Genomic DNA, 19,245 nt, shown 5'->3' with positions numbered 1-19,245 from the left:
AACCGGGGGTGGGAGGCAATAGGCGCCTATATAAGACAAAGCCCTGCCGGGGGGGCTGTCCCTATAAAATCGGGAGATCGCGTCACCCTAGGTGCGGCTAGCAGAGCTCTGTAACAGCCCCCGTCTGTGCTGCGGGGGGAGGCGTCTAGTGTCCACTCCCGACTATGTACTGCGGAGGGGAGGGGCTGGGCGTGCAGCAGTGTGTCGTTCCCCCCCCCCCCCCCCTCCCCGCGGGTGACCGGCAGGGAGGAGGGAGGGAGTGAGTGCGGCTGCGGGGAATTTCCAATCCTTGTGCGGGCGGGCGCAGGAGAGAACAGCACACACACACACATACACACAGCAGCCAGACCGCGGGGTGTGTGAGGAGGGCGCTGCCGCCGGTTGCTGAGCAATGTAAGCGGGGAGCCCCCTCCCCTCCCCTCCGCCGGAGCCGCCCGTCCCCGCCCCGCCATGCCGGACCAGATCTCCGTGTCGGAATTCGTGGCCGAGACCAATGAGGATTACAAGTCGCCCACCGCCTCCAACTTCACCACGCGGATGGCTCAGTGCCGGAACACTGTGGCGGCCATCGAGGAGGTGAGAGCCGGGGGGGGGGCAGCTCGGGCGGGGACGGGCTGCGGCGCCCCTCCGGCCTGGCGCCGCGCGCTCCCAGCCGCGGCGGGGACGAACAAGGCGCTCGCCGCTGCCTGCTGCTGGGGAGGCGCCGCTCGGAGCCGGGAGCGGCTGGCCCGGCGCTCGGGGATTGACCTCTCCGTCTCCCCCCCGCGAGTCTCCCGGGGCTCGGACACTCTCTTCCGGCGGGGAGGGGGCTATGGCTGCCTCCCCCAGGCGTTGGGGCGGGGGGCTGTGTCCCCCTCAGCCTGACATACAGGGGCTGCGATCGGCCCCATCCCCGCCGGGTGTGTCTGGCTGCCCCTGGGGAGGGGAAGGAAGCTGTGTCTGGCTCACGGAGAAGGTTTTTTGTGTGTGTTGGTTTTTCTGAAAATAAATTTGAAATTTCCTCTTTGCAACTCCCTCGCCGTTGAGGGAGACTGCAGAGAAAACAAAAACACTCCCAAAAAACTGAGGAGGGACGACTGGTCTGGAGTCTGTCTCTTCCCTCCTCCTTCAAAGGAGACCGAGATTTGGGATAGGTCTGAGCCCAACGAGAACCCACCTTGTCTCTTGTCAGATGTGTAACAAAATAAAAACGCTTCGGCATATTTGGATTGTAGCAGTAACCTCTCCGAACTAACTTGTGAACAAAATAATCTTGTTTGCCCTGTAGATTAATTTGTTCTATCTATCTACCTGTTACATCAGTCTGGTTTTGCTTATGTTGCAGTATGTTTATGTTTAAAAAAATCAGTTAAACAAAAATCTTGTAAACCACTAGCTTTGAAGTTTCCCTCTGGACAAAAAAATGCCATAAGCTATCAATTATATAAATATCCTAAGTATGTGACCAAAACAGAGCAGTTTTTGTTTAAATGCCTTTTTCAGGATTTTCCTGTTTTGCTGGTTCTTAAACCCTAGACTTTGTGGTTTTGAATTAAAAATCTGCATGGAAGGAATTACTATTTTGCTCCTAAAGTAATTTGCCTCTCCACACAAACTTACTCTTAAATACCTGTATTTAATTATACCTTGTTCATCTGATTTTAAGGTCAGCAATTAAATTTCAATGGCAACATTTTTCAGACTATTTATAAACGTGAATGCCTTTTTTCTGCCTGAATTTGACTAAACACAAATGAACAGTGAATGAAATTACTTAGGTTTAACACAAGTGACTGTAAGTAGTGTTGTCAACTCTCCTGGTTTTTATCAGGTCTCATAATATTTTTTTTATTTACATATTTTTAAAAGCCAGGTCTCTAGGAAATATACCATTATGTGAATATCTCAGCTTTCTTTTTTTTTTTTTTCCCCCTAAAAAGAGTGAGTTTCTAGCCCTCCCAGTTGTTGAGGAAAAACTTAAAAATGTGAACCCTAAAGCCTTAAAAATAAGGCAAATTAAAAAAAAGCCAACAACATATATTATTTTTAAAAATGTCATGATTTTTAAGCCAATCTCAGGTGTCAAGCACCCAAAATTCATTATTTTAATATGTGCAGTTGGTCCTACTGGTTTACTCATTTTTGGGGGGTCTGATGTGAATGAATTAACAATGTTCTTGAAAACTTCACTTTTATTTACAATCAGGAGAATGATGTACATTATAAACTTGAACATCTTTGGTTCCTGTTTTATTTAGTCTGTCTACCAGATGTTTGTTTGCAGGTCTGACCAATGATACATTCATTGCTGGTTGGTTTCAAAGCAACACAATCAGTGTGTTAGATCTCAAATTGCATCTTTAGAGGTTGCAGGTATTTGACAAACCTTCTTTAGAGAAGCCTAGCAAAATGGCCAAGAAAACTTACTAGCTCAGGCAAAAAATCTGCTCATCTATTCTATATGACAACGATTATAATGATGATGAATACAACCAATATTTTGCTCCTCTGTCATATTACTTGCTCAGGATGAGTAGAATTTTACAAGTTTGCATTAGAGGTTGTATTGGCAGTCACTCTGCTTATCTACTGCCATTAATTTCTTTAGCTATTTTGGCAAAACATCAGCAATAGGTTGTTCCTACTGAGAGCCTGACATTATTTAATTAAATTGAGTACTTTTTTTTTTAAACTCTCAAGAATTAAGAATAGGTTTAAATCTATAAAATCAGGATTCATATTTATAGTACAGTAATTCATTTTTTTTTTACATTCACATCCTTCATGTTTGGTGGTCTGTCTGGTTGCTTTGGTAAAAAACTGCTTAAATGTTGCCTAATAGAGAAAGCAACATTTTTTTCTAGAGGTGTGATAGAACCTAGTTTATCAGTGACATAAACCACTGCTTAGTAAAGCTTGTAGTTGAAAATGTAAAGTAAATGTGACAAATCTGTTTTGTTTTCACTAACTATACTATAGATACTTTGAAATATCAGTATATATGTTTTCAGCATGTAATGTGCTAACTAAACTATCTCATACAGTATGGTACTAAAATCTAGGAAATCGGATTATATACCCGTGTACAGGTTAGGAATGCAGTGTTTGCAGTGGGTGGGGAAAGGAATATTGTTCAGACTACTGGGTAGTGTTTGGATTTCAGCTAATAAATGGACACGAAAGAACTAGTTTGCTAACTGAACACTTACAAAACTGGTGGATTGTAGAATAGTTGTAGTTCCATCTTACGCTATCTGCTAATTATCTGATTTTAAATTTAATTAATGACTGAACCTCCCCTTTAAAGTTTCTTTTGAAGATGAGATGGGAGCAGTTTTCCAGCTTCTGCCAGTGAGTAGATCAGAAAAATGATGGACAGTTTGCAGAAATCATTAAACAAAAAGCCGGCTTCCCTTTTTCCTTCCCTTCTGGACTATTTGTGCTGTGTTATTTGAGAACAAGAATCTGATCAGTGTTTGTTGCTGCTAGTAGAAAGGAAGTTAGGAAAGGCCCGCTCATATATATCGATATCAATATTGTTGTACAAGATAAGTGATTCCACAATTCCTGTAATTTTTTCATACTTAGGACGCTGTCCTGAGAGGTGCTGAGCATCTGCAGCCCCCAATGAAATCAAATTGCTAGTGCGCAGCACTGCTGAGGATCAGCACTTCATATCATACTTTCTAATCTTTGCATATGTAATAATGAGTAAGTTTAAACAAGTTTTAAATTAGTGTCTGCCAACTCGGTCATATGTTTGAGGGAGGGCGTGTTCAAAATCAGTAATCTAATTTAAAAACAGATTAACATTTGTAAGCTTACTATTTCTAGTACGGGTTCCAGATGCCCATATTGTAGCAAGGCCTACAAATTGAAATGACTTTTTAAGGCTGTGCACATTCAGTAGCAAAAGGCTGACATTACCATTGCTATTGCTAAGAACACCTGCTTCTCTCTTTTTTTATATTGTGACTTAAATAAAGGAAAAAAAGACCATCAACTGTAGTGAATTCTGGGAGAGGCCACTAATCATGGAGGTCATGAAAAATTTTAGTAATTGTTATTTCATAGACTCATTTAGTGATGGCTGGAATCCATGTTTGTGTTTTGTGAGTGGATTTTTAAAAAAGTTGTATATAGCAAAGGCTGGTGCTGAAATCTGTAAGAACCAAATACTTATTTTTGATTATTTATCATATTTATTATGGTAGTGCCCAGGGACCAAGTGAGAACAGGGCCCCATTGTGCTAGGTGCTGTACAAACAGAGCAGTAGACAGTCCCTGCTCCAAAATGCTTTCAGTCTAAATAAGTGCGCAAGGCACACTTCTTCAAGCTTGTTTTCTCTAACTTATAAACGTGTAGCAACACGCATATCCCTTATAAACAAAGAAACAACCCTACCAAAACAAAATATTCTGTTGCACATTCAATTCTCCTCCCGGGGAGAGGATGAGAGAATAGTCCACACGTGGCAGATGTTAGTTACGTCACTTAATGTGCAACTGGAAAGTGCTCAGTTACTGTGTGATGAGCACAGAATAAAAATGTATAAAGAACAGAAGTAGACAGAAGAAACGAAGGGCAGCAGAAAGGGGCATAATACATAAACAGAATGAAGAGTGTGATGGAGGCAAATGTCACATTAGTTTAATGGATTTTTCATTTTGAAAATAAAATTTATGGTTTTGTGTGTGTGTGCGCGCGCACGCATGCGTACAGAAATTTCAGGATAGTGGAGTTCAAAATCTGAGAAATTAGTGTTGTAAACACTATATTAATAATGGCTTTTAATTCTGCCTTTTATCTACCATGAGTGTCCTTTTTCATAGTAGTGCAGAATATTTTAATATTTAATTTTATTTTTGAGTTTCTTTAAATCTCTTGCTGGATTATTGCTGATGGACTATGAATTAAAGAAATTAATTTTAAGGGAGGCTGGTTGTATCAAGCCCCCTACATATAGCTTAGCCCAGAACTAAATTTAAATGGTGGTGTGGGTATTGATTTTTCTCTCATCTCAATCATTTCCTCTTAAAGTTTGGTTCTAATTTGAAAATGGCATTATAGAGATCCCATGATTGTGTCGCAATGAGGCCATAACTGTCAGCCCCACAACCTCACGCTGGGTGCTCTCAGTCACAATACATTTTTTACCTCATCATCCCCTATAATAAAGGTTTTGCAGGCCAAAATTGAGTTTGTGTGGGTTTGGAGAGGTGTAACTGACTGAAACTTGCTAAGTAACTGTAATGCACAAAAATGATAGAATCCAGCTTGCTCTGTATTAGCTGTAGTAGCTTTGGAGGCCTAACGAGTAAAAAGCAGTAAAAACTTATCCATGTCAGTAAGGAGACATGACTCTGAATGCACATGGAGTAGCAAAACACACACACATTCTGTTTAGTCTTAGGGCTAAATTCTAGGACTTTAGCTGGAGCTGTATTCACGTGTCAAAGAATCGAATTTAGCTCTTAAATATGGACTGAAAACCTTTTGTAGTGTGTAGGATGTTAAGTCAGTTAAACTTGATAAGTCATGTAGGTTCACTATGAAACTTGCTTTAGTCCTGCCTGATACCTAAATTCTTCACCCTCAATATTTCCCCTCACTCATCCCTCCCAAAAAAATGGGGAGGTGTATAATTTCCAGAGAATCATGCTGCAGTGTGATTTCGCTCTTATCTCTCTTGCTACTTCTCAGTAGCAGAATTAGCCTTTCTGGGCTCAATGAACTTGTTTTTGATTAACATGAGCAGATTCTAATTTTTCATCTTTACATTTTTCTTTTTTTTTCTCTTCCTACTATCTTATTATTAATGGGAATGGTAGTGGTAGTATAAATAGGAGCCCTAGTCATGGATATGGACCCCATTATGCTACATGTTTTATAAACATAGAACAAAAAATCAGTTTCTTCCCCAAAGAGCTTACAGTCTAAGTGTAAGACAAGAGAAAACAGCTGGATACAAACAGATGGGGGAATCCAAGGAAACAATGAAACCGTATTAGTCAGCATCATAGGCAGCGGTATCAGTGCACCAGCAACCTAACTGTTGTTAATTGTAGGCATCATGGAAAAGGAAGATAATGAGTTAATTTTGCAGATGTTCACAGGGAGCTTCTCCTGAGTATGAGGGTCAGCATGAGAGAAACCACAAAGTTTCTTGTTTGGGAATTTAACAAGTGGACAATGGAGACTGGCAATGTGGGCTGGTTGGAGGTAAGAGTTGATATCTGGGGACGGATCATAGGTAGGATGGGGATGAGCTTGACAGTGAAGACAAGTAGCTTATGTTTGATGTGATAGAGAAGCGGGAGCCAGTCAGGGGATGTGAGGAGAGAGTGACGTGGTCAAAGTGACGGGATAGGAAAATGATCTTTGCAGCAGCATTCTGAAAGGATATGAGCAAAGCAAGATTGCATTTGTTAAGGCTAGAGAAAAAGATGTTGTAATAATTGAGAATCAAAATGAGAAGAGCTGGATGAGAGTTTTAGCTGTGCAGGTGGATAAGAAAGGCCACATCTTAGAGATAATATGCAGAAAAAATCTGCAAGATTTAGACATGGCCTGGATATGAGGACCCAAAGAGAAGTCTGAGTTGAAGATGACACCCAGGTTGCAAGTCTGAGTCACAGGCAGGGTGATGGTGTTGTCTAGAGTAATTGAGAAAAGAGAGCGAGGAGGATTTGGGAAAGAGTAAAAGCTCTGTTTTAGCTATGTTACACTTGAGCTGATGGCTAGACTCCTACAGGGAGAGGTGACAGCTTGAGATATTAATTTGTACAGGAAACTGGTCTGAAGTAGTGAGGTAGACCTGTGAGTGGTCAGTACAGAGATGGTAGCTGAATCTGTATTTGCACATGAGGTTATCCAAAGATGACATATAGAGGGAGAAGAGACAGAGCCCGCAAGGAACCTCCACAGAAAGTTTGAGGGGGATAAGGAGGATCTTCTGAAGGACAGGGCTCAAGAAGCAGTTAGAGAGGTAAGGAGAGAATTAGGAGAGGACAGAGTCACAGAAGCCAGGTGAGAACAAGGTTTCAAGAAGAAGTGGTGATTGATAGGTCAAGGAGATTAAGGGTGGAGTACTGGTTCTGAGCTTTGGCTAGCAGGAGGCCATTAGAGACCTTGGTGAGAATAGTTTCAGTGGAGTGTAAGGGCTGAAAACTGGATTGGAGGGGGTCTAGGATGGAACTGGGGAAGAGAGACTCCAGGCAGTGATTGTAGACAGCATGTTCAACAATCTTAGAGATGAAATAGAGATGGGACAGTGGCTGGAGAGGCAAGTTGTGCAGGAATGAGAGGACTAAAAAAGTGTGAGGAAGGAGATGAGTGAGTGAGAGAAATCAGGAGATGGGGTGGGGAGGTCACTGGGAAAGTGGGGGATTAGAGAAGAGGGGAGCAGAAGAGAGTTGTCAGAGGGCAAGGGGAGGGGAAAAAAAGCACAAAATATTTTATCAGTTTTCCCTTGGAAGTAATTGAGATCCTTGTCAGAGAGAAAGAAATGGAAGAAGCAGAAGAGAGGAGGGTTTGAGGAGTGAGTCAAAGGTAGTGAAAAGGGGGTTGAGATTGTGGGTGTGGGATTTCAGTTAATTTGGAGTAGTTGAGTTGTTTAGCTAGTAAGATGGCAGAACTGGAGGAGGAGAGAATGAATTTATAGTAGAGGAAAGCAGCCTGGTCATGAGACTTCTGCCAGAGACTCCATAGTGCTAGAGTTAGGGGCAGGGGAAGCAGATGTTGGGAATGGGCCAGGGCAGAGGGTTGGCAGGGCGAAACTTGCACTGGAAGAGAGGGGAAAAAGAGACAAAGATGAAGGAGAGTGAAACATGGAGAGAATCCACAATCATGCGGAGGCAGGAGAGAGCTGTGAGCATGAGACATCCTCACTGATGGGCTGGAAGTCATGGAAAAGCAGAGTGAGTGTGTGTAGGTGGAGGGTGAGGAGCTGATGGGTGATGCTGAAAGAGACCAACTGGTGGTCAGAGAGGGGAAACTCACTATTAAGAGAATAGAGAGAGAGAGAGCAGTGCTTGGTGAAGACCAAAGTTAAGTTATTGGCCTTTTGCTGAGGGGAAGAGTTAAATCAAATTTGCAGGTGAAATGAAGAGATGAGAGCAAGGAAACATGCAGCTAAAGAGTCCGATGGGTCACCATGGAAATGAAAGTCTCTGAGGATGAGTATGGGAGAATCTGAGAAGAGAGGACCAAGAGTTGAAATCAGAGAGAGAGAGAGGCTGATGGAGAGGTTGGGTGGATAGTAGATGACAGCAACTTGGAGGAGAGAAGAACTGGAAGCACTGCTCTCTAGAAGTGGAGAAAAAGTGGGAAGGGCCTATCTCTGCCCCTGTCCTCTTCCCTGCAGAAATGGCAGATTCCACCAAGTGTGCTCTCAGTGAAACTTTACTTTGATTTCCCTTCACCAATATCACCACAGTCCCCCATGTTCCCACCGACTTACAATATTTGCTGAGCTTTAGTCCCTCTCAGCAGGACCTGAGCGGAATAGAGATCTTCCTATTCTCAGACCTCTATGACTAGACATGGCTAGCTCTATTTCTTCCCCACCCCCTGCATTTCCTTCTTGTGCCTCTTTTATTAGCGCTTGGCTGATGGGGGCCAGTTGAGTTCTTTATCCCAGCAGCCCACCAGCCTGATCAGATAATTACCCCTAATCAGCTTCTCCTGCACTAATTAGCATCTAAGTGACTAGATTGCAGGCTCACCTACTCACTCCCTGTACTCTCTCATGGGGGGAGAGTGGGGAGAGCGGTTCAAAGCTTCAGGAATAGGAGAGAAGCCCAATATCCCCACCACAGTCTGATCCAGTATGAGGAGTGAGAGAAGAAGAGGTCTCCATAAGAGAGGGCAGTTGTAGTGGCAGTGTCAGATAAAGGGATCCAGGTCTCTGTGAGAGCCAGAGGGGGAGCAAGATATGAATTATGGAGGGTTATGATCTTTTAGAGATTGAGTGGGAATTCTAGAGATGGCAAGAGAAGAGGAGGAGGGAGCAGAGAAAAAGGAGGATGGGTGTGAGGTTAGGAATGTTGATATGAGAGGGGTGGAGGTGGTGGCAGATACAGGTGTGGGAGGTGGAAAGGTTGGGGAATGGAGGGAAGGCCAGGATTGTCAGCAGAGGTGAGGAGGGAGTAGGCAGAGGAGAGTGTATGTGGCTGTGGCATCTGGATTTGGGCTAGTGGGAGGAGGAGGGGGGAGGAAGAAGAACAGATAGAGTTGGTGGGAAATTTCGAGGTAAGTTGGTAACAAGGATGGGGAAATGAAGCCATTGCAGGGGGATGGAGGAGGAGGACGAGGACAGATGCTTGGAGGCACAGGAGGGGTGTGTTGGGAGCCATATGTGAGTGGCAGATGGACAGGGTTACAAAAAAGAAAAACAGAGTATGGAAAGTGCTATGAAGGTGCACTTGCAGCAGCTTGCCCTGCTAGGGAACTGATGTTATTCATTTGCTAGTTTTCCCCATTTGCCTTTTTAGTGATAGATACAAAGGACCAAATTCAGCCTCAGAATTAGTGGGTACAATTCCTTTGAAGTCATTGGCATTGCACGTGTTTTGCTCTTCTGCAAGTGCCAAATGCTAGAAACATTAGCAGCATTAATTGTCATGATTATGAATACGATTTTGTCACCGTAAAAATAAGCAAAATTCACAGAACAGGTAAGAAAAAAATATAAAATCAGGATATGGTCACAGCGGGGCTGACAGTCAAAGCTGGAGCCCCATTGCCTGGGGCTGACTGCCAAAGCCAGAAAAGTCACAGAATCCATGACCAAATTATATTCTTAGTTATGATTTATGTAGGTACTGCATGTAGTAATCTATGCAGGGACAGTACAACATACTGTCTGACTGCAGCAGAGGAGTAAAAACCATTCAGTATAAAGTTGGGGTTGGGGGCATTGTAGCAGTGGGAAACAAGGCCCCAAATTAAATGTCCATGTGAATTGTAACAAGACTGTCTTTTTGTAATTACATCCAAAAATTACATAGAAGAACACTGGGCACTTGACTTTGCAAACAAAAGTTAAGAAATGACGGACTTAATGTTGCCCATGCAACTTTTTTATTAGCATGGGCAAAATAATGTATTTTTCCCGAACCTTTTATTGGAAATGGATTAACCATTTTTTACTGAAATTTTATAAAAAAAAAAAATTGAGCCTGAGACAGTTACCCAGCATGGAAAACTTACGCCCAAATGGCTTAAGTGTGTCAGATATAAGAAACTGAAAACAGGGGCTTATTACGGGCAGTATCATGCAACCTTAAGTACTGGTGTCATCTGCACTGCATGTAATACATTTTTTTGTCCAAACCACAGTAACCGATATCATGCATCACAATATTTTGTATTGAAATTGTCTCCTATCTAATGGCATGGCTTTAGGGGGGAATTGTCTGACGTAGCATGCAAGCTTTGCACTAATATTTTATGATTGAACATAAACCAATGTATGGAACTGTTTGTTTTTGTTTTTTTAAATCTATTTGCTGGGTGCTGACTGTGCTTAGTCTTCCAAAAAATGTGAGGAAATTAAATGACCCTGCCCTCGGAGTTCACCTTCTCAATTACGTTTATTATATTTGTGTATTACAGATTAATTCTGGAGATTTAAAATTAGTTATTTTTAGGAGACAATGTCAAGGGTCCTTAACATGAATTATTTTTTAAATTGTACTTCCTGGTCTTAGAAGTAGAAGAATAAAGGGACCAGAGGAGTCTGAGTTGCAGGAGGGAGTGAGGGGCATGCAGGGGAATCAGGATACAGGCAAGAGCTTGAGGAAGGATGCAGTGAAACTTCAGATGCAGAAGGGAGGCTGAGAGAGTACAGGGAGGTGGCACATGGAAAATGCAAAGGAAACTATACTGAAAAGGAAGGAAAAATTTGGGAGTTTTGCTGGGGCCAAGACTGGGGGGGAGCATAGAGGGAGAAAGTGAGTGAGGAGAATTGGTGGGTGATGGAAGGAGACAGGGAAGGGAGAAAGAAAGTATAGTGATAGAGGAAAGAGATGGAGAGGGATAGAATAGTAGCTAAAGCGGGCAATGAGAGCCAGAGAGGGAGGCTATATTTCATTTAGTCGGAGGGGAAGAGAGGTTGAGGAGGGAGTTGGTCAGACTTCAACTTGTATGTATATTTCAAAATTACTGTATTTGGTGGGACAGAAGTTGACTTATGGGCAAAGGAGTGGAGATGTGGCAATTCATATTAAATAGGTGTGTGGCCTTGGAGGTGGGCTAAGGTTGCATGGTAGTACTGGTCCTTTTCATCCAGACTAGTAGACTTTGGCCTGATCTACGCTACAGAGTTAGGTCGATGTAAGGCAGCTTACATCGACCTAACTACATAAGTCTCTCCACTAGAATGGTGCTCCCGCCAATGTAAGTTGCCCACTACATCGACCCAATAACTCCACCTCTGCAAAAGGTGTAGTGCTTAGGTCGAGGCAGTGTCTGTGTAGACACTGTGTAACTTACATCACCTGTTGGCTGTCAGCCCTATGCAGCCCATGGGAGCCCTGCTGCCACCTCCTGGTAAAGGATTTGAGGCTGGGGGTTAAAGGAGAGCCCACCACCACCCACGCTTAGACTCTTTCCCTCGCTGCAGTCCCTCACTAGGAGGCAGCTGGGTTCAGGCTCTCCTTCCCGCCCCAATTCCTCACTGGGAGGTGGCAGCAGGGCTCACAGCAGAGTTGAGATGGCTCAGTTTAACAGCAGGGAGCTTACAGGCAGTAAAATTGACATTCTTGTCAGTTTCATGGCTGCTATTTTTTTCACATCTGGCTCCAGGCACCAGCCCAAGAGAAGAGGGTGCTCCAACTGTGAGCCACAGTGAGCTGGAGAGGAAATGTGAAATAATGTATTCTCCCTGCTGTGAAATTGAGCCCTCTGCTGGGCTCACAGCTCCAGCTGCTAGCCCCCTGGGGCAGGGAGGGGGCTTCAACTGTGAGCCCTGCACTGCTGTCAGTGCCCCACAATGCCCCGCTTCAGTTGGTGCAAGTGCTTCTCATGAGAACGTGCATCACCAGCGGAAGGAGAGTAATGTGGATGCCAACAGCCGATTTCAATTATTGATGTGGCTGTAGGTCGATCTAACGTAAATGACCTAATTTTGTAGTGCAGACAAGCCCTTAGTCCTCAAGTAAGCTGGTGCTGAGGAATTTTTTCAAATTGTCTCTTTGTGCATACTTATTTTTTAGTTGCACAAAAACGTTTACTGTGGAATATTTGTGCTATGTGGTCAAATCTTACGGATCTCTCTTAGCAGTTATGGTCTTTCATGTAAACTTTCACAGCTATGTTATCAATTGTAGCATATAAATTTAAACCAACAAAAGCCAGGAGTTAAGCTGAAACTCTTTTCTTAAGCCACAGTGTTGTCTAAGAATTGCAATATGTTCTATAAAACCACCTGCTGTCATAAACCCTTCCTTTACCCTGAGTAAGGATCAGATTATCAGTGTAATTTCAGCCTGAAGTCTATAATTCTGTCTGGGCACTATGTTAAGTGTGTATGTGAATACCTCAAAACAGCAGACATGATAATTGAACAAATCAATTTTATGGCTTTGTTGTACATTCAGCTGGCATAGAATAAAATAAGGAAGTACTGAAGCTAAGGGTACTTTCATGTGGGTTGTTCTCTCGTGCTGTAAGTTTGTGTCCCTTGGTAGTGAAGACTTTCTGACAAAATACAGTTCTAGTAAAATTTCTAATCTATTTGAAGGGAAGCTATATAGGAAACAAATGCATTTGCTAATCATTTAAAGCCCTTTCAATCACACAGGATTACCTTTTGAACACAGGCATAGGAGTGGAAATTTCCTTAGCAGATGATACACAGAAACCAGTTCTGTTGTCAGCTACAAGGCGTGTAGTGTAGAATTTTGCAATGCTCATATGAATATATATTTTATCATTTTCATTTTTCCTTTACAATACTGTAGGAGTATGTTACACAACAATAAAAATTGAAAGCAAAGTCCTCTCACATCTTGAGCTCTGTGTAGACTTGACATTAGCAATGCTGAAGGGGCTGGTGTAGAGTCCAGTGACATTTAACAATTAAATTGTTAAATATTCTGTAAACTACATTTTGTTTTGCTTGGTTCACTCTAATGTTTAACTGTATTGTTCCTGATTATATCATCATGTGGATGACATGCTTCCCTCGTCTATATTCTAAATTGATTTAATATTAGATGTGCAAATAGTTCAGTGCCTTCTAGTTTTAGGTATCTATTTTTGGTACTTAAGATTCTGTAGTGATGGGCATCATATGAGCGCCACACAATTTATAATGTTTTTATCCTCACAACGTCCCTGTGAGGTGTGGAAATACTATTATTCCCTTTTTATTGGTAGGAAACTGAAGCACAGAGAGGCTAAGTGACTTGCCTGAGGCTGCACTGCAGAAAAACAGATTTGATTTTGTAACATTAGGATATTTTAAGTACCATTCAAGAGGATAGTGGATGGACAACCTGGTTTCAGAGTCACTATAGAATATACAAATAATTACAAGGGTTAAAAAAAAATACTTGCCATTCTCTAATGGCCTGTGGGAAGCTTTCCCTGAGGAGCATGGTTGCCTTAAACCTTTAATTCCAGTGTACTTATTGCTATTCATTTCTAAAGAATATAAGGCCAACATTTTCAGTGGTGGTCTCTGATTTTGATTGTTTATGTTTTTGGGTGCCCACCTAGAGACGAAGCCATAAGGAGTCTCCAAATGGCCACTGGTTTTGGGTGCCCATGTATGAAAATTTGTCCGTATGCTTACATTTAAAAAACAAACAAACAACCCCCTCTCCCAAATGGGAATTAATGTGGTGCTACTTTCCTGGATTTGTTCACAGAGAGCTCTAGTGCTTTTTCTACTTGTCATAGTTTGGCCAAGCATCAACAAAGTGAAATTAAAAGATTTCTCTTCCTGTGTAGTAGCCAAAGGAAGAGGATGATCTTAAAATATATCAAACGCTTATTTGCCGGAAGCTGAGCTAATCTGAAATGTATACTGACTATATTGTTTATCTTCCATTAACTATGCTGTAATGTAATCTTTTAATTCATTTGATATAAAAGTGTTTGTATTAATATTGAAAGCCCATTTCAGAATTTTTCAGATGTGCGACACTGTCCCACTAATGATGGGGGGGAGAGGGAGGAGAGGAGGAGGGAATAGAATCAACTACAGCGTACCATCTGGTAGCTATCACATATGATAAAAATTGGTTGTAAAATTTTACAGCATTGGGCAACGATTGTATTTAAACCTTCATGATTGAGCTGGTATATGAGACCTAGCAAGTGAAACTGATAGGTTGATTTTATTTTGTAAAATGAAGTTGAAAAAAATAAACAAACAAGTCAGTGGGGTGGAAAATGAGGTTTTTAGCTTTTCAGTTTTGAAAATCTAATCTGCTACTGGTAAAATAAGTAAGGACATCTGTTTGTTAACTCACTATCACCTCCTCTCAGCAATTTAATCTGATGATGATGTTTAGATTTCACCTTTCTTTTTAAAGGGACAATTACTTTACCTCTGTTTATACTAGTTTCTGACAGATGATTCCACTTTTCTGTAATACTTGTTAGAGACTATCTGTTTAGCAGAATGTCTCCTTTTTTGCTCTCTTTCTCACTTCCTGAAATGCCTCTTAGTTGTCTCCAGTTGCCTGGAGGATAAAAATACCATGGTTAGCATAAATCAGACCCTGGTTGATACTGGAGAAATTTGTGTACTTTCTGTTGTCTCCCTTCAGTGTGGTAGCTTTATATGTGGATGATGAAGATGCCTCTGAGTACAGATTTGTATTACTTCCTTCTGTTAAAATAGCTCCCAGAGGCCCCAATCAGGCTCAAGACCAGTTGTGCTAGGTGCTGTAAAAACACATTGTAATCTCTTGCTATCTGTTTTTAAGACCGGGTGTAAGGTGGAGATAACAAAGAAATGTAGGGAATTGGAAGGAAGTTTGAGGGTAACAGCAATAGGAATATGTGGCTATACAGACTAGCTTGATTTTGACTGACTTGTATGGTTAGTCATATTGATGTTATGTCCTGATAATTTGAACCATGAGAAACTATCTGCAGGTACAGTCAAATATCAGGAACTGATTTATGTAAAATAAGTTTGTGATTGTACTTTCATTGTTTATAGATCATCTTTTGTCCACAAAAAATAGAAAACAGCCTACACTTTGCTCTCCTGAAGAACTGAGTGTATTACAGAATGAATTTTTCAGTGTGTTTTGAGTTGAATACAGCTAACTCTCACATGCAGATTATTTAACTATTCCACAAGCGACATATGTTTTGTTCTTCCACGCTTAATAAGATGAAGGAATTAGCTCCAGTCAGTTTTACTGTCTATATATATATTCCAGATTACAGAGAACAGTTTGTTACATAGACTGTGATTAGCTTTATCATAACTCTCATTTAAACAGAGAGTTTTATATAATTAACTTATTTTTTTCCCAAAATACTTAAGGCATTTTCTAAAAGATACCTACTGGAAGAATCTAAAATCTTCACTGACTCCATTGACTTCAGTGTAGCTACACCAGTGTTTGGCTCAAATAGTCTGACCAAGAGTCCAGTGAAGTCAAAGAAAAGACTCTTGTTGACATCACTGGGCTTTGCATCAGGCCTCAAGAAGCACAACAGATATAATAAAGAATATTGCAATATAGGACAAACACAAATGGCGTATGGTCTTTCAAGACTATCTCTGGCAGACTTAAAAGCAGATGGTAACAAGGAAACTGTGGTGGGCTTGTCTTTTGTAGAGAGTAACTCCAAAATAGATTCCTGTGCCACTGAATTAATTCTTACTCTTAATATAATGTTTGTTTAAATATAAAGATTAGGATAAAGAAGTATTTGTGTAGTAAAGTGTTATTTCCAGGACAGTGATAATAAGCTTCTTTCCTTCGTTAATTAATTAATTCTTGTTCCTTATATGATGGGAGCAAGGAGAGGTAGAATAGGGAGGGAGTCAGGATTACATTTTCTAACAGAAATATGTACATAGAACTCAGAGGCTTCCATTAATAAAATGCAGTAAGTGCATTTTATGTTCAGGAAAATTAATCAAAATCCCTTAATTTTCCTAATTTTACAGAATCTGTTGCAGTGTTAGCTAGGTGCTTCAAGTACAGAAGTGAAAGACCATTAAAATCAAGTAAGGCCATTGAGGCAGGAATTCTTGAATGTCTGCAAAGTACCTAACCTCATGGGTGCTTTGTAAACAAATGCATATTAACTAATAATTCCCAAAACAAAAGTTAGTCAAATCCCAAATAATACATGGGCCCATTGTTCTTCTATACAGTTGGCTTGGGCTGTCATGGGGTGCCAAAGGGACTAAATCCTAAAGAAGAGGGCACTGAATTGAGAACACTCTGCTATCACACACAGGGTTCAAGTTTAGGAAATCTAAGTATATCTAAAAGCTTCAGATTGGTGACTGGAAAGAATATGAGTGGATAAGATGATTAATTTTACTTGGATATTTGTGACTGTTTTTTATTGCCACAGTTCTGTGAACTAAATCTCACACAGTCACTATGGTTCTGTGCTTGACAAGGATTTTGGTATTATGTGGACATTATTGTCTTAAATAATGAAGTGTATTAGAATATCAATATATATGTATAATATACCTTGATGCTGATATTCTCTGGCATTTGTTAGCACAGTTTAGTAATTAATGAAACATAAAGTAACAAAAATATTATTTTATTTCATTGGCATATAAATGCTTCATGAAAAATACACTTCTACTTCGAGTGATTGCTCATATCCATTCCCATATAGGTGAGTATGCGCCCCATGCACTGGTTCCCGGAACGTTTTTGCCCTTAGCAAGCCCCATAGGGCCGGCTCCGGCGCCCCCTGGAGTGCCGTGCCCATGCCGCGGTATATCAGGTGCTGCCGGCCCTGGGGGCCCTCAGTGCCTTTTTCCGCCCGTGACGGTTGTTGGAACGTTTGCCTTTTGCTAACAGCAAGTAGCTTTCCCGTTCTTCATTGTTCATTGTTAATTAGTTTATAGTTAAGTACAGACAGGTAAGTGTTAGTGTTAGAGTTAGATAATAGATAGTCCTCAGGGGCTTAAGGCTGGGCCATGCCTGGCTCAACCGGTTTTAAGGCCTGTGCCGCTTGCGGCAAGGCTTTCCCAGTGAGTGACCCTCACGACTGCTGCCTCCGTTGTCTCAGGGAGCAGCACCGAAAGGACAAATGCAAAATTTGCAAGGCCTTCAAGCCGTGGACCCAGAAGGAGAGGGACGCCTGCTTGAAGGCCATCCTGATGGAGTCCATGCTTCGGCTGGACTCCGAACCAGCGTGATCCCCGGCAGCACCGAGTGTCTCCTCAGTGCGCAGCGCCCCCCTGGCACCGGAGCGCCAGCGACCTTCAGTGCTGAAGAAAAAGAAGCGGCAAGAGGCCATTCCCAAGGACTCCCCTGTGCCGCTGGTTGTTCCGGGGGCTAGTCAGAAAATGCCCCAGCCACGTGCCGTGGAGAGTACTCCAGCACCGGCATCTCCTCGCAGGGAGCTTCCCCCGTCTCCTTGGGGTGGGGGAGTGCCCCTGCAAGGGTTGTCAATGCCGGAGGCATTGGTTGCGGCACACGCCCTCATGGGCATACCCACACCTCCGTCCCCCCCTCAGCCGAGGGCGCATTCCCAAGGCAAAGGGGGGCCTGAGGCCCATATTAGACCTCCGCCGTCTGAACAAATTTATCAGACGCCTCAGGTTCCATATGGGTTCCCTAGCCTCCATCATTCCCGCTCTAGATCCAGGGGACTGGTACCCTGCCCTCGACTTAAAGGACGCTTATTTTCATATTACTATCCTTCCCGGTTACAGACGGTTCCTCCGGTTTGTGGTAGCTGGCTGCCACTACCCGTTCTCGGCCCTAACCTTCGGCTTCTCGTCCGCCCCCAGGGTATTTAGAAAATGCATGGCGGTGGTGGCGGCACACCTGCGCCGCAGAGGGGTTCAGATCTTCCCCTACCTGGACGACTGGCTGATTCGGGGCAAGTCCAGGGCCCACATGACAAACAGCCTGGCGCTCACCTGTGCGACGTGCACCAGACTGGGGCTGCTCGTCAACGAGCAGAAGTCTACTCTCACCCCGGTGCAGCACATAGACTTCATCGGGGCCACCCTGGACGCCACCCAGGCCAGAGCCTTCTTCCCACAGCTTCGCTTTGAGGCGATGGCTGCCATAGTAGAGAATCTCCACAGGTCCCCCACGACGACAGCCAGGCATTGCCTTCAGCTGTTGGGACACATGGCAGCTTGTACGTATGTGGTGAGGCTGGCTTGCCTCAAACTCAGGCCGCTCCAGGTGTGGCTAGCCCCCATGTATGCACCAGCCAGGCACTCGTTGAACAGAATGGTCATGGTTCCCACTCAGGTACTGTCCTCCCTGGATTGGTGGAGGGACCCGGGGAGGTTCTGAGAGGTGTCCTCTTCAGAGACTTGGCACCATCGATAACTCTGATCATGGATGCCTCGGATGCGGGCTGGGGGGCCCACATCAGTGGCGACCTCAGCACCCAGGGGCTCTGGTCGGCTCAGGAGAGGTGTCTCCACATCAACGTCCGGGAACTCAGGGCAGTCCGCCTGGTCTGCACGGTGTTCCTCAGATTCCTGAGGGGCAGGATGGTGCAGATCCTAACGGACAACACAGTGGCCATGCTCTACATGAACAGGCAAGGGGAGGCGCGCTCCTCGGCCCTTTGCCAGGAGGCCATTTGTCTTTGGGACCTTGCGGTGAGGCATGACTTCCACATATCTGCCTCCCACATATCTTCCTCTCACCTCCTGGGGGTCAGGAACGACGAGGCGGACCGCCTCAGCAGGTCATTTCTCCCCCACCACAACTGGTCACTACACCCAGAGGTGGTGACTTCCATTTTCCGCAAGTGGGGTGTTCCCCAACTGGACCTGTTCGTGTCATCCTGGAACAGGAAGTGCCCGAGGTTCTGCTCGCTCCGAGGTTGCAAGCCGGGTTCCATCTCCGATGCGTTCCTCATAGACTGGACGGGGACCCTCATGTATGCGTTTCCCCCCATTCCACTGCTGTCCAAAGTCCTCTTGAAGATCAAGAGGGACAGAGCGGACATCATACTGATCGCCCCGACCTGGCCGACACAGCATTGATTCAGCATGTTGCTGGACCTGTCTATTGCCACGACGATGCCGCTTCTGAGGTGTTACGACTTGCTTTCCCAGG

The 19,245-nt window shown here is 43.5% G+C and overlaps 1 protein-coding gene across 2 annotated transcripts in view; it reads left to right on the top strand.

Annotated features, from left to right (window-relative positions):
* Nucleotides 1-319: 319 nt before the first annotated feature.
* ASAP2 (ArfGAP with SH3 domain, ankyrin repeat and PH domain 2) overlaps nucleotides 320-19,245 on the top strand; it is a 133,771-nt gene continuing 114,845 nt past the window's right edge. For both annotated transcript variants that reach the window (XM_067544795.1, XM_067544794.1), the window contains exon 1: nucleotides 320-576. In XM_067544795.1, coding sequence (XP_067400896.1) covers nucleotides 451-576 — 126 coding nt within the window. In that variant the 5' untranslated portion in view covers nucleotides 320-450. The remainder of the gene's footprint in view (nucleotides 577-19,245) is intronic.

This window comes from Emydura macquarii, unplaced genomic scaffold (genome assembly GCF_026122565.2).
Source record: "Emydura macquarii macquarii isolate MOO-44397 ecotype Brisbane River unplaced genomic scaffold, CSIRO-AGI_Emac_v2 contig_1027, whole genome shotgun sequence".
NCBI lineage: Eukaryota > Metazoa > Chordata > Testudines > Chelidae > Emydura > Emydura macquarii.
Note: the sequence above shows the minus strand (reverse complement) of the source record. Positions and strands in the feature narration are given on the sequence as shown.